Source organism: Aplysia californica, unplaced genomic scaffold (assembly GCF_000002075.1).
Source record: "Aplysia californica isolate F4 #8 unplaced genomic scaffold, AplCal3.0 scaffold00096, whole genome shotgun sequence".
NCBI lineage: Eukaryota > Metazoa > Mollusca > Gastropoda > Aplysiida > Aplysiidae > Aplysia > Aplysia californica.
The window spans coordinates 589,254-604,380 of NW_004797366.1; the positions used below are offsets into that span (position 1 = coordinate 589,254).

The 15,127-nt window shown below is 39.2% G+C and overlaps 2 protein-coding genes across 3 annotated transcripts in view; one reads left to right on the top strand and one right to left on the bottom strand.

Annotated features, from left to right (window-relative positions):
• LOC101863500 (protein phosphatase 1 regulatory subunit 37 homolog) overlaps window positions 1-5,710 on the bottom strand; it is an 89,721-nt gene extending 84,011 nt beyond the window's left edge. For both annotated transcript variants that reach the window (XM_005095133.3, XM_005095132.3), the window contains exons 1-3: window positions 5,110-5,710; window positions 1,737-1,834; window positions 1,235-1,280 (exon numbers count right to left, since the gene is read on the bottom strand). In XM_005095133.3, coding sequence (XP_005095190.1) covers window positions 1,235-1,280; window positions 1,737-1,834; window positions 5,110-5,638 — 673 coding nt within the window. In that variant the 5' untranslated portion in view covers window positions 5,639-5,710. The remainder of the gene's footprint in view (window positions 1-1,234; window positions 1,281-1,736; window positions 1,835-5,109) is intronic.
• Window positions 5,707-15,127, top strand: part of LOC101848651 (serine/threonine-protein kinase VRK1) — a gene marked incomplete in the record, with an annotated part of 19,503 nt that continues 10,082 nt past the window's right edge. Inside the window, 8 exon segments of the mRNA XM_013080704.2 lie at window positions 5,707-5,786; window positions 7,225-7,305; window positions 7,752-7,889; window positions 10,159-10,223; window positions 10,835-10,904; window positions 11,225-11,421; window positions 12,330-12,434; window positions 13,439-13,571. Of these exon segments, the coding sequence (XP_012936158.1) occupies window positions 5,750-5,786; window positions 7,225-7,305; window positions 7,752-7,889; window positions 10,159-10,223; window positions 10,835-10,904; window positions 11,225-11,421; window positions 12,330-12,434; window positions 13,439-13,571 (826 nt within the window).

The window sequence follows — 15,127 nt, forward strand, 5'->3', positions numbered from 1 at the left end:
AAAAAAATTAAAACCCCACGACGAACGACTCGACTTTTGAGTGGGTGGTGTCATCAAAGCCAAACAGAAGCCATGTCGGCGGGGCTGGCCATTTCTGGCTGGCCTCAGGAGTAATTTCAGCCGACGACGGTAAACAGGCTTTCTTTATTCACTTTTTTAAAAAAAAGTTTTTAGATATTTTTCTTCTTCTTCACGAGAAAGAACCACAGCGTGCGTGTGTGGGCGATTAGGCTTGGGTCGTCCACAACGTAACTAACTAACTGACGACACATCAACTTCACCGAGGTTTTCCCCTCATCCACAGAGAGCCAGAAATGAAGGAGTGGACAGAGTCTATAATGACATGAGAGCTTCCTATGATGAGCTTCAGTTCTGTGGTACTTTGGGCCAACTTACTTATAACTTCTCCCTTCACAACCCCCCCACCCTTTCCACAAACAACAGACACACCCACAGATACAAAGACAGATAAACACACACACGCGCATGCACACACACAGACAGACACACACAAAAACACACATGCATACACACTGACACACACACAGACAGATACACACACACACACACAGAGATACACACACACACACACACACTGAAACATACACACGCGCATGCACACACTGACACACACACAGACAGACACACACACATACTGACACACACATAAACACACACGCACACACACTGACACACACACTGACAGACACACACATTAACACACAGGCACACACACAGACAGACACACACACACACACACTGACACACACACACATACAGATACACACACACCACACACACACACTGACACACACTGACACACACACACCACACACACACAATATTTCAGGGTGTAGGTGCTTGTGCCGCTCAAACAAAGGTACACTCCGAGCCTAAAGACAGGGATATTTACTTTGTGTATGAGATAACCATTACGTGGTGACACGATGAAAGACACATATATGAAAGTCAAATGTAACAGAAAGATCAAGTCTGGGTTTTACATGAGTACGTCCTCATAAAGTTGCACTTTATGTTCAATGTTAAAAAAAAGGAGAAACAAAAAAAACAAAAACACAGAGAGGACAGAAGCAGGAGCAACAACATAGCAGTGGTAAGAGCTCTAGGAATAAAAATACAGAGGAAACTTGTGACTTCAGAAGTCCTAAAATGATTTCAACAAAGTAACTTTTGTACAAAGCAAAAATATTGCCACAAAAACAAGAGAGCCTACCTTTCAAGCTAAATAGTTCCTCACGCTTTCCCGGACCCGCTATCGTCTGTGGAAAGGACACAGTCTACAAATTACTACGCATCGAAAGAGTACGACAAAGCAATCAAAGTCAGTAAAATTCCAAACTCAGAAGGTCTTTAAAAAATTTTTTACCTGGGGAGTCCAGTAAATCAAGGTACAAGTTGAGCACCACAATCCATTAAAATCAAGAAAAGCCTCACAGCTTAGTGCTCATTGAAAATGACAACTACAATGCATTCCTCTTCCTTATTATTTGTTCTGATTTTTTTTCTATTCCACAAAAATTGTGTTTACATTTAAGCAACTTTCCATTCCAAAAACCGCATGTATTGTAAAGAAATCTAATGAAATTATATATATAAAAGAACGAACTGACAAAATAAAAAATTATTTTCACTAACACCAATAACACTCACACACACACACAAAAAACATACAAACACCCCAAAACAAAGACCCCAGATGACTACCAACAACTTACACTCAACTGCTGTAAAACCTTAATGATTGGTTTAGTTCCATGAAGTTCACAACTCGTTTTGTATGCTGATATGAGTTCATTCGTATCCCATGATGGTGCTGAAAAAAGAAGGAAATGTTTCCAAATAAAAGAAGCGACAAACATTTTACCTGACTACAATTATTGATTCATGCAAATATATAATATGATATATTAATTGTTGATTCATAAGATTTTGAACATATTTGATGTTTTTATAAAAATTTCCACGACAAAACGAAGTCTTCTGCTATGACACTGCTTTAATGTCAAACGTCTCAAAGGAAAGAGGAGAATATGAGAAGGGGGAAGAAAAGGCCCAAAAAGTCCATAGACAAAGTCCAGGCATAGCTTTAAAAGGGAAAGGCAGGTTGAAAATATCCATGAAAGTACGAGGACTTCGCTAGTCAGCCTACATGGACCAGCTAAATCTTTTAGTAGTAGAGCAACTTCAACTGATAATGAAAAGTTACACATATTATATATATATATATATATATATCACTTGACCAGTAAAATAAACAGGTCAACTTCAGAGCCTGTTTCCACAATCACAAGAAATTTTGCACTCTATCTACCTCCTTGACGTTACTATCTCTCTATGACAATAACTGCCGTCGTCTCTGTGTAAAAATAACTAACAATACTCTGTTACAATTGTTATTGTATGCTTTTTAACAATACACTCGTCATCCATGAGACCAAAGACAAACAAACTACAAGGTCACCGGTGTTTGGATAGTCGAAACTGTTTTAGACAGCCTGCCATATTGTCAAGGAGAAAAGTGGCTATTTTACAGTGTCATATAAAATGTAAAAAAATATATTCAAGAGGAAATGAGAAGTGGCTGTTTGTGCAGATGATTGCTTAAAAATACAGGAGGCCGTGTAAGCAGGTTCAACTGAGTACTGTATGTGACCCAATTTCTGGCTTTTACTCTTATAAAATTAAGTCGTCCAACATTCAAAACAAGGAAGCAAATTGTTAAGAGCTGAAATTTATTAGTTTTCTATTCAAGTAAGTTGATGTTAAGACTGTTATTGATGCTCAGATCTGAATTCTGCACTGCACAGCTGCTATTTTTCCTTCTTCAGAGAGTGGTTTCCAATTTCATTTTTGACAAACGAAAACAGGAAAACAATTGCTCTCTCTCTCTATCTCTCTAAATACATTACTAAATTCCAAAAATAAATAGTCACATCTGATTGGGGACCTATTTTTGTAAAATTTGACAATCAAATAAAGAGCATGATCATGTCAGTACAGTGGAACTCGGATTCAACTAACTCGGATTCAACGAGAGGAGATAGATTCCTCGATTTCTTTTTTCTTCTTTAAAATCAATAAAAAATAACCTGGATTCAACGAGCACTTAAATCAGCGAGCTCGGATCCAACGAGGTCGCTTCCAGGGTGAACAGCCCCCGCAGACGTAGCTTCGCTCATTTTTCTCCCAGAACAAACTTTTTCTATTCCCTGAAACCATTCATTGCACCTGAATCGTGAACTATTATTCACTTAGCCGATTGCATGTGACCAATCATCAGCCTTTTTTTCATACCAATACATGCGTTGTTGGCACGTGCACGTGTCTACTCTAGCGTGTGTCGGGGTCAGATGGGCGGCCTGCACACGTGTGACTGTGTGTGCGTGTCGGGGGGGGGGCACCATCGCAGAAACAAATGCATCAGTCTTTTTTTCTCCTCGGCAACTGATCATTAGTCATTAGTACAATGATAAGCTAGTCTTGACGTAGATCTACGTAATGAATTGTGCGCTGGTCTATGGAATCAAAAGTTGCTCTTTTCTAGGCTTTACAGAGCAACACAACTTTTTGGCAAACAATCGAGATGACACAGGCATGCATTTGAACGAATTGGTCATTTTTTTAAAAAACAGCTCATGCAGGCATTTCAGGCGCTAACGTCTACTTGTTACTTTTCTTTACACATTACTTGCTCAGTGCCTGTAATTATCAAAACAACGCCTCATGTTTGCTATTTATAACGAACACTCGGATTCAACAAGATTTTAGGTCCGGCCCGACGACCTCGTTGAATCCGAGTTCCACTGTATAACCTACAACCACCTACTAATTAGCCAACCAAGGAAGGTGGGAAGGAAGACAGAATGATTCTAAAAATCTAAAACGTATTCTGAATCCAGTGCCACTTCCGAAACTATATTTCACACTCTTCATCTTCCTGCCAAACTTCAACTCAAAACCCAAAGTAGCAGGCCTAGAAATCACAGTATGTTACAAACCTCAATCCTACACAAGTGAACTGATGAAGAACACTCTTGGAGACCTCAATATCAGCCTCACACAGCACATATTTGGCTTAGAAAAGTAATCTATAAAAATCTTCATTCAGCTACTAAAACCCCTTCAACTGTCACACAGTGTGCAGCAAGAAAAGGATGGTAGTCTACACATTCCATTAACAAATTGAATACAACCAGTGCAAAGATGGCATCGACTGCTCTCCACCTAATGATGTACCTGACGGTATAGGGAGAGAGTAAAAGTAAGTGTTTGCGAAGATGAAATATTCTTCTTGAAATGTGTGCCACAACTTGATTTACAATCTTTTATTTTTGGTATTTTTTACTAATCCACCCGTCTCATGTATAGGTTTGATATACTTTATTTCTAGTAGTATTTTGCATGTTGAACACGAATATGACCTTCATTTTTGCCGCAAATCAATATTGAGTTATTCGTGTATGAAAACAGAACTAGGAAGGACCAGTGGCGTAGTAATATTTATGTACTTTTAACAACATGGGGGGTTTTAGGGCCCCCCTGACCTAAAAAGAAACTGGGGGGTTTCAGGGGGGCATGCCCCCCTGAATTTCACAATGATTTGATGTTTTGGCAATTAAGATTGATATTTACATGAAAACAATTGATTTGCAAGGGTTTTAGTGGCCATACATGTGTTCTGCAGCAAAAATTATAATGGCAGTTTCGCCTTCAGTGTATCTATTTGTGGGTGTAGTGTAAAAGTAAAAATGTACCTTTTATTCTACTACTACAACGCTTCGTCATAGACTGATATAGAATGGATTTTCCCTCGTGTAAAACGATTCATTCTCATAATAACTGTAAAAAACTAAATTTTAAATATTAAAATCATGTCGTCTGTCCATTCCTATATAGATCTAGATCTAGATCTAGATCTATATAATTTAAGCATCACAAGTCTTCCTACAAACTACTGATTTCCAATGCCTTTTTTTCTAGTACGGATCAATCTATCTTAACTAAGGATGAATGAATCATGTCGATCTATTGTCACATTGCGACTCAGTGACCTAGAATGCATAATAATGCAAACTGCATTAGACTCACCATTTTTCCAAGGATCAGGAGGTTCAAAATATCCTGAAATGAATGTGTCTTTTGGAAAACTTATTCCCCTCTTTTGTTTTGTGGATTGGTCTTTTCTATGATTTTGATTAGATCCATTCACATTTGAAGGTCCGTTTACAGCAGGATGGAATGGTACTTGATCTGTAACGGTAGTGACTTTGTTGTACAATAAAGACGAACCCGAGCCAGACTTCTCTGTCTGCTTGGATTCTTCCTGAAGCTGTTTCGCAGTGCTTGCGTTGTTGTTGTAAGTTTTATTATCCTGGGTATTTACACCAACACTTTCATTCCCGATAAAGCTGTCTATACATAACGGACTGGTATTCGACGAGGTCTGTTTCATTGGTTCGAGGGTTTCCCCGTTCATATTACTTGAAACATTTTCATGGTTGATTTTGTTTACGTTTGTGTCGCCCTTGCCAGCATCAGCTGTTACACTGAGATAGTCAGCTGTTTGCAAAGGATCCACCACAACAGGAACTTCTGCTGCACTTTTATGCTCAGCCATCCTTGTATTGTCTTAAGCCATGAGTGTGTGTGAATCCCAAAACGAAATTGCATAAAATCTTGAGTGAATGTAACACAGACGGGTCTACATTTCTTATCTCTGTTCTACTCGATGGCTGCCGTAAAACGCCTTCGTCAAATGACTTCCGGTAGGTGATTTGTCAGAGAAATATCGACTGGTTGCTTTAATTAGAGCAGCCAATGATATCAGTTCTTTCGGCTGCGCCCGTGGCGGCCATTTCAACCAAAATAACTAAACTGTTTGACACACTAACAACCATCCATCCACAAGTTTACATTTACAGGTTTGCAATAGAGCATCTGAATCTTGAAGTTAGTTGAAACAAAATGTTTTTGGTTTGTTTGTTTTACTCTTTTAGTGTACTTCGGGCTTGTAGACGAAAGTTGACAGGTTGTATATCGAGAGTCTGGAATTGAAAATTTCACTTAAATTCACTGTTTGCAAAGCTTCTCACTTCTCATTCGTTATGATGATCTTTCTTCTTCCTCCTAGAATTTTTTGGTAAGTGTTTTACGGCGCTCGCAACTGCATAAGGTCATATGAGCGCGCGGGACACACCTAGAATCTAATACTTTTAGTTGGAAGGAAATTTTGAATTTTGCCCGGGTGGCGGCCGAAGCCTACTCTATCGATTTTAGACCACCAAGAGATCTTTAACGTGCAACTTGCACACGGGCCCTCCGAGATTTCTCGCCCTTGTCCGAGAAGGCTATGTGTAGAACTTTCCTACCAGAAGATCATGGGTGGGGCAGAAAGAGCTGTAAGAAGGAGTCAAGAAGTAGCAGTAGAAAGGCTGCAGAAAGAGTCAGGAGCCCAGAGGAGGGGGCAAAGGAGGGGAGAGTCTACTGAATTACTGAAATTCAGCCGACATTTTCCTATATTTTTTACAATAGATTTGAATGACAGGAGAAGGCTTACATTTACCATGAAAGGCATGATGGTTCAGATTAGGATTACTCTGGCTGGGGGGTTTTTTTGTGTGCCTGTTCAGGAACTGTCTAAACTGAAACCGAAACTGAAAGTCTGTCAACTGAATTTAAGTTTTATTAAAGTGAAATCCTTCAATTTCAATGCTCGACACCTATTAATTCAAGAGAAATTTGCGTAATGATTATTCAAGTCAGTCAAGTAGTCTTTAGGCCTAGTACCTCTACAACTACACGGAGTACTCCGCTCCAATAGAACAGTTATATTGTTATTTTTTTATAAATATTTAAGCTTAGCTCTCTAGGCAGAAATTTGGCACAGTCACAGTCTACCCTTTTCAGTCTGATTATAATTTAATTCTAACTGGTCAGAGCTATTAGAAGGATTTATTCAAAGTTGCTGCTCTCAATCTTCTTTTAACCTCCAATGACAATCAGAGAATGATTAGAAAATCAGGTAGAAAGTGTGTTGTATTATATTATAGTTCTAATTTCTAGGGTGTCCTAGAGAGGCTACTACTATGTAGCCACACGGGAAGTAGAAAAGCGACTTCCTACTTCTCCGTAATACGCTTTATGGTTTGTTCTTGTATCAAATTTTGTCATAATATTATAAATATGTATTTTATGTATTGGCAGAAATTTGGTCCAAACACCTATTACTGATACTCCAGGGTGTTGCCATCTCAAGTCACAACATGCCGCGTGCTGCTGCTAGTGGTAAGTTTCATTTTAAGTTTTTGAAATTGTGCCAAAGACCTTCCTGATGCAATAATTTTTAAATTATATTATTTAACATATTTTTATTACTGTATAATTATATTCGATTTGATTTTGGGGGAGGGGAAAAACTTATGTCATCATGTGTAATTGAGACCAAGGATACCAAGGCGAGAGCTGTAGACTGTAGACATTTCTGAATTCTAAGTATCAGTATGATTGCGGAGGGCGAAGAGGGGGGTGGGGGTGGATGGATGATGAATGCCAAGATACTGTTCTCATCACTCTGTCAGTGTCAGAGCTTCTGATTTTGTGACTGGTTTATAATAGAAGGGTTGGCGCATCGTGCGGAGTTTCAGTTTGGGAAAGTACAATTGCTGTAATGCATTTATTTATAGGCCTACACTTTTTTTTATGCAGTTTTCATACTTGTGTTTGTTCAACAGGAGCTAAGAAAGCTGCACCTAAGGCGCACAAGCTAGCTGAGCAGTTCCCCAAGGACTCAGTTTTGAGGGATCTGTTTAAGAAAGAGTGGCTGCTTGGAGATGTTATTGGCAGAGGTGGCTTTGGCCTCATTTATCTGGGTGAGTGCTGGGTTTTCCATCTCACATAAAGGCTTTGACAATAACTGGCCTGTCTCGAATAACAATCAATGTCAAATTATTTATATTTTTATGTATGATTTTTATGAGATTCCATACCAAAAGCTTGATGCTTTTTAAAAAATGGAAATGAAAAGACCCAAGGAGTATGGCATTTGGTGGGAAAGAAAGTGGTTTTCATTCACTTTCACATTATGCACAGAACCTTTTCAATACTAATACACATGAGAGATTTCTTTTTCTTCCTTTGGAGAGGCCCTCTTCCATTCTCGAAGTTGAAGATCAAACATGAAGTAGCTGTCATACTGAGCCTAGCAGTTCACATGATATGCTGTTAGAATGGTCGACATAGAGGTTTAAGCGTGAGAATTTGGCTCTGGGGATTTTATAATTTAAGGTTCAGATGAATGCTGGATTTGTTTTCTGCGTGACTACTACTTCAAGGGACACCTGGAATGGTGATAAAAGTGAATTGGATTATAGGAAGGAGAAGAAAATAAATTAGCATGTTACTATGAAGAAGAAAAAATTGCATAGTCTGACAAAGCAGTAATATGGTTATGGGTTCAGATCACAGGGAGGGAGGGAGAGGGAGGTTTGTCGTCAGAGGATTGATGTCAAATAAGTGGATTCAGGAAAATAGAATTGATTGGGCCAAGCCTGTTTATAGAAGATAACCAGAAGTGGCAGAGACACAAACGTGACAAAAACAAAGTTTGCTTATAATAAATCCTCTTCCTGGTGCTAATGGTTAGCAGTAACCAGCAAGTAATTGTGAGTGACGCTGACTGTTCTGAACACACCCCTCCCTCCCCGACGTGCTACTGACTGAGGTTGAAGTGTCTTTAAGCCTTTCCCAAAGGGGGGATATTAACATGTTCTTATGCTCAGTAGAATTGTAAATGGGCTGATTCATCAATGTCATGCTCATAACTGGTCCTGAACTGCATGCAGGGAACTGCTCTTCTTTTTCTTTCCTCATCCTTACTAATGTCATTTTCCTCTACTTCTTTTGTATGTTTATCACTCTTTTGTGACCCCCTTTTTCCGAGTTGCCTTGATAGTCGAAGCAGACTTTGTACTGTTCAGGCTAGAAGGGTGAGCAGAGTAAATCTGATTCCCTGTAAGGACTTCTCTGTTGACATCCACCCCTTGGCACTCATATGACCTAATGCAGTTGCGAGCACTGAAAAAACTCTAGTAAAACAAAAAAGACTGTACCTGAGACTTTCGTTTGTGTCCTGATGCAGGTGCGATCCTTCCACTTTACTCCTTGTTGAAGTTGGTGGAGCTGGCCTTCAAGGAAGTGCCTCCGTTTTTTGTGTTCATGGTGTTCATAGTTTTCTGTCTTTCCTTTACAATCTCCTTCTGGTTCTTCAAGGTAAGTTTTACGAGCTGCATGCAATTTCAAATTTCTTTCTTGCCGACACAACGGTGCCCATGTTGTGAAATTTAGGACAGGTTGATGTTTGGTTCTTCATTACTGTTTCAATGTGTGGGTTTTTAGCTGCTTTTTCCGTGTGATACCTGTTGAAATTAAGATTTTTGGTTGTTGCTGTTGCAATATTTCTCCTACATAATGCTTTTTGAAAAACTTTGTCTTAGACTTTCATCGTGTGATTTCTGTTTTTAAAAAGTTAAAAGTTTTCTTATGGGTTTTGTCGTACTTTTCTTCCAGTGATTGACCTTTGTTGCCTCTGGCTAAGGAAACACTCAGGGATGGATAAACCAGTGCCTGTATAAATTTTTGCTGTTTTCAAATGAACCCTCCCTTTCTTTCTTCAAATTCTTTTGTTTTCTTTCTTTTTAGAAGATATATTGTCTTTGGTGCCTTGTACTGGCCAGTGTAGCAAAAACTTTTTCTTTTCCTGGCCTTTCCAGATTGCTAAACAATCCAACAGAATGAGAATACGTGTGTTCCTGTCAAGTCAAATGTTACAGCTGAAACATGTGGGCTGGTGGAAAAATTTCAATGACTAGAACAAACTTCATTATTTTGTATGTTGGTTATTTGTCATATTTTGGACGAGGCTGGTTGCATTTCATATGGTTATGGCTAGCATTTTTTAATAAGAAAAGCAGTCGAGTTTCTTTGAAAAGTGTACATACAATTCTCATAATTCTGAAAAGTATGCCCAAGCCAAGTCAGCTTTGATCTTCTATTTATTATGTTGATGTGCTAAGGTTGTGCTTTCTCTGTGCCAGTATGACTCTACATGTGTTCATCTCATTCCTGTTTTGTCTTCACCAGCTTCAGAAAAGAATTCCCATCCAGTAAAGGGCAAGGGCAGTAACACCGACTGTGTCATCAAAATAGTGAGTTCTTTGTGTTTTGTTTTTGGGGAAGGGGGTGTTGTTTGTTTAGTGGGTGGCAAATTAGATAAAGCTCTAAGATTATCAGGCTTTTCTCACATTTTATTGTTTGCTTTGAAACATTAATTATATACATATATTTAAAGAGTGAAAAAAACTTCAAGAGATTGTTGAATCTACTTACCTGCTTCGTTAGGGATTAATGAAAATTGTGTCACAAAAATGAAGCTGTGTAACTCTAGCTCCCCAGGGATGCTGTTTTTCCTTCTTCTTTTTTATTTATTTATTTTTTGTGTTGTTGTTGTTATATGTTATTTTCACCAAAATGTAGTTAGAAGAACATTTATCATTATCTGTAATTGTTTTCTACTTAAGCCAAAGTTAGAAGTATCTTTTACTGTGGTATTGTTCGTATGTTCCTTACTTTTGTCCATCATTGATGATGGTTTCCTGTTTTCTCTTCTTACAGTTTTTATTTATTCCTTTTGTTGGAAAGCTGTTTTGTTGTTTTTAATTGTCTGTAGCTACTACTTGTGTCTAAACAAACTCTTGATGAATTCTAAAACTCACTTTCTTAAAACAGTCACTACTGTTTTTCTACCTCTGTCCTCCAGGAACCCAAGGGCAATGGGCCTTTGTTCTGTGAGATGCAGTTCTATCAAAGAGTTGCTAAGCTGGATCTGAGTAAGTGCTTATGATCATAAGTGAACAAATTTCCCGTGTATTAGAATGTCCGGGCTTTTTATAAGCAAGACGGAGATTAAGACTCAGATGATTTTCTGTTAGCTTTGCTGTTTAGTTTTCATGAAGCATAACCTTCTTTTTTTTTTCACTGCTTTATTTGCGAGGTCTTCTAAATCTCGAACATGATGTGAAGATGGATGATGTTCTTAAGCTGAAGGAATTTGAAGATTTAATCGTTCAAGTTTGTGTACCTGTTTCTGTCTGTTTACATGAAATATGTTCAGTGAGTTTTCCAATTATTTGGTTTCTCTATTTGACAGTTCAAGCGTTCATCCAGGAACACAAGCTTCAGTACTTGCCCGTGCCACCTTTCCTTGGGACCGGCTCACACATGTACATGTCGAATGAATACAGGTTCCTTGTCATGCCCAGATATGGCACAGACCTGCAGAAACTTTTAGATCAGGCAGGAGGGACTTTTCCTGCTCAAGTTGTTTTTGCAGTTGGGCTCAGAATTGTAAGTGGATGTATACTACTTTACTCATTAGTTTATTTCAGTTATAAATATTCACTTGTCTAATTACAGTTGCAAACTCATGTTTTGAGAGGCAGATATGAATACCCCAGTGCTGGTGCTGAATGTGTACTTGCAAACCAGCTTTAACGGCCACCTGTGGAAGACAGTCACCTCTGTACAAATGACCACTTCCCATTCATTCCTCCCCTCGCATTTTTTAAATATATTGTAATGACATTGTCCGAGACATCTACCTTTCTAAGACATTCTCTTTTCTTCTCGGCAATGGGTGGCCATCTTGGACAATTTTAACCGTAAGATGTCTGAGCTGACAGCTTTTGTTCAAAAGTATTGCTGTTGTTGTTCAGTTATTCTGCAGATAGTTTTTCTGTAAGCTGAGGATCACCAAATGGGCGGTAGGCAGGTGCTCTGGTGTGGTTTGCTTCTTCTTTCGTATCAAACATCTATAATCGTTCTTATCAATCCTTTTTTTTGTGTGTTTGTTACTCTCTTTTACACCTCTAATCTTTGGCACTTATTTGACCTTATTGTGATGCAAGTGCTGTAAAACTCGTAGGAAAACTAAACTAAGTATCACCAAGGTGTGGGTGCACCCTGCTCTAATCTAGTCTCTATTCAGGCTGACACTAGGATGCGGAGCTTTCACATGAGACTGATACATGGGAGTTCAGATTGGCTCTTTTCTTCTCTCCCCCCCCCTTCCATTTTTAAATTGAAGTTGTGAGTAGTTCAGATTTATATATACAATAAATTGTGCTTGTGATTAAGCTTGAAGTGAATGTTAGTGACAAATAAGTTCCACTAGACCCTAGTGTGGTTAAATAGCTACATGACATACTGATTCAGTTTTGTCCTGACTATTGTACCTGCCTCTCTCTGTGTTCCAGTTGGATGCCCTGCAATATATCCATGAGAAAGAATACGTCCATGCTGATGTCAAGGCTGCAAACATACTGCAAGGCTATCACCAGGGCAAGATCCTCACAAATCAGGTTGGGTTTACAATGTTTCCTCATCAAATTCTGTTAATAAAGAAAGCGATGGCTTGATCAAGCCAAATTTTCTCTTTACTTTATTACGTTCTTTGACACTTTTGCTTCCGAGCTTGTTCAAATTTTTTTTGCTGGTAGTAATCTTGTAGAGATGCAGGAAGAGAGGACATGGAAGCTTGGACATTGTTCAATAGGATCAGGAAGAACATGTACCCAGTTTCAGTGAACATTTCTTCTGCTGGGACATTTCAGTAACCCACTTTCAGCACTTTTTAAGGACCCCCGAGCAAGTGTTGAGTTCCTGCGTGCTGTCGGCATCGCTGACCGTTTATGACGCCATAGCACCAGAAGAAAGAGAGAGAGAGAGAGTGAAAATTTCTTTTGTGAGACAAGATTACATTGTATTGTGCTTGAGAAAGATCTATACGATGCTTCACAACTTGAGAAGTATTTACCTTTGAGGGGTCAGGGACTCAAAAACATTTTTCTTTATGTCCACGGAAACCCTTAATTGTGCTTTTTATTCAGATCTGTATAGAATTTCTTGTTGAAGCGTAGGTTTCATAGGAATCTTAACCCTATCCGAACACCCTGGGGTCATTTTGTACCCTCCAGGGTTGTATTCTTTCACATTTCAGAATACTTCTAGTTCAAAGATCTCTTTGAAACTTTCAGTATTTCTCAAAAAAGCATTTTGACAGACTACTATGCAAAGCGTACGGATCGGATTAACGAGTAAATTTCCTCTTTGGAAAGTGGTGGCACAGAGTTCCCCATGTCGTATGGATACGATAGTAAAACACGACATGTGGATAGGGTTAAAGTGTGTATACCTTTTTTTAGAATTATTATTATATTTTGTGCAGTACACGACTTTATATCAAATTCACTGTGTTTAAATTGGAAAAGTCAGTTGTGGTCACAATAAAGAGCAAAACGTTTCATAACAGGTGTCATGCCTACGTGCCACTCGCCAGTACTCGACTATGCCTGTATTGTTCCAGGTGTATCTGGTGGACTTTGGACTAGCCTACAGGTACACGGTCGGCGAAGTCCACAAAGAGTACAAAGAGGACCCAAGAAAGGCGCACGATGGCACGATTGAATTCACTAGCAGAGACGCACACAAAGGAGTGGGTAAGTGCCATAGTTCGGCTTTCTGTTTCTTCTATCTCCGTGTGTGTGTTCATTTATTTGAGTGTGGATGTTTTATACGATTTTGGACAAGTTTTTCTTTCTTTCTTTTTTTTCTTCTTTTTTTTTTAAACAGTAAGAGTTTATGAGGAGTTTGGTGGCATTTTTATGACTAAATTCGGAATAATAATAATAAATAGCATTTGTATAGCGCATATCCCCGCTCAACAGCAGGCTCTTTGCGCTTTACACTATATTATTACCCCAGCAGACCATAGAACACTCCGAAACATTCTCAGCTTCCGCGGAAGCATACAGTGCAAGCAGCGGATTTCACGCGCTCAAACACTATCAAACTGACAAGATCTTTCTCTGTCTATAGCTGGGTACCCATTTCCACCTGGGTGAAGTGAGGAAAATTTGTGCAAAGTGCCTTTTCCAAGGACACAACGTCGGGCCCCTGACGGGATTCGAACCCACGACCTTAAGGTTGCGAGTCCGAGAGCCTAACCACTAGGCCACCGACGCCATAATGGTATACATGCCTCATGTATAGTTCTGAACTGACCCCTGTACAATCTGTCTGGCCTGTGAGATTGTTGAAAATTACTGATCCGAGCCAACGAAGTAAACAGTAAATAGACACAGGGGGAAAACAAAGACAAGCAAACCTAAACGAGAGAGGTGGGTGGTTGGTGGGTGCTCTGGTGTGGTTTGCTCCTTCTTTCCTATCAAACATCTATCCTCCTTATCTCCCCTTCTTCTTTTTTATGTTTGTTACTCTCTTGTAACACTTCTAATCTTCTGGCGGTCATATGACCTTATGCAGTTGCGAGCGCCGTAAAACCTCTACTAAAACTAAAAACAAGGGAGGGGAAAATGTTCTTACCCTTCAAAGATTTTACATGCAGATTGAAGTCTTTTACCAAAGGGCTTTCATTTGAATTTGAATGTGAGGTGTGAGTGCCCAGTCCCCTGTCTTGTTCATCCTTACCTTGTGGAAAGATGGCTCTTTTTGGAGAGTCAGATTTTGTACAGAACGTGGGATGTCGGGGGAGATATTTATGTGTGTCATTTATGCTTAGGCTGTGCAGAAATGATGACATTATAAGAAACTAAGAGCCTGCGTTGTTTACACAAGAAAGGAGTGTTAACCTTTGAGCCAGAGGCTGCCTTTCAAGTAAGGAAAAGGGGAATTAATTTGGAGAGTCATTACAGCAATGAGTCTTTGTAGAGTAGTGTGTAAATATCCTTTACTGGAAGCGAAAAATGGGTGTAAGATTTTTCTTCTTTTTTTTTTTTCTTCATGGACATTTTTACATCGTGTAGTGGTGACCATAGCCACCCACTGACATCGGAATTTCAACTATCGACATGCAGTAAACGATACATTTCCAAAAAAGCAAGAACAGACAGATATAGAAATTCATTCATACCAACTGCAGTGAGGTTACTGAACACACAGTACTACGAGAGAGAGAATGAATGTTTTACGGAGCGGGTTGTCCCAGCCCGTGAGACATGTATTTACTAGACCTAATGTCCTGTCTTGTTGTGCG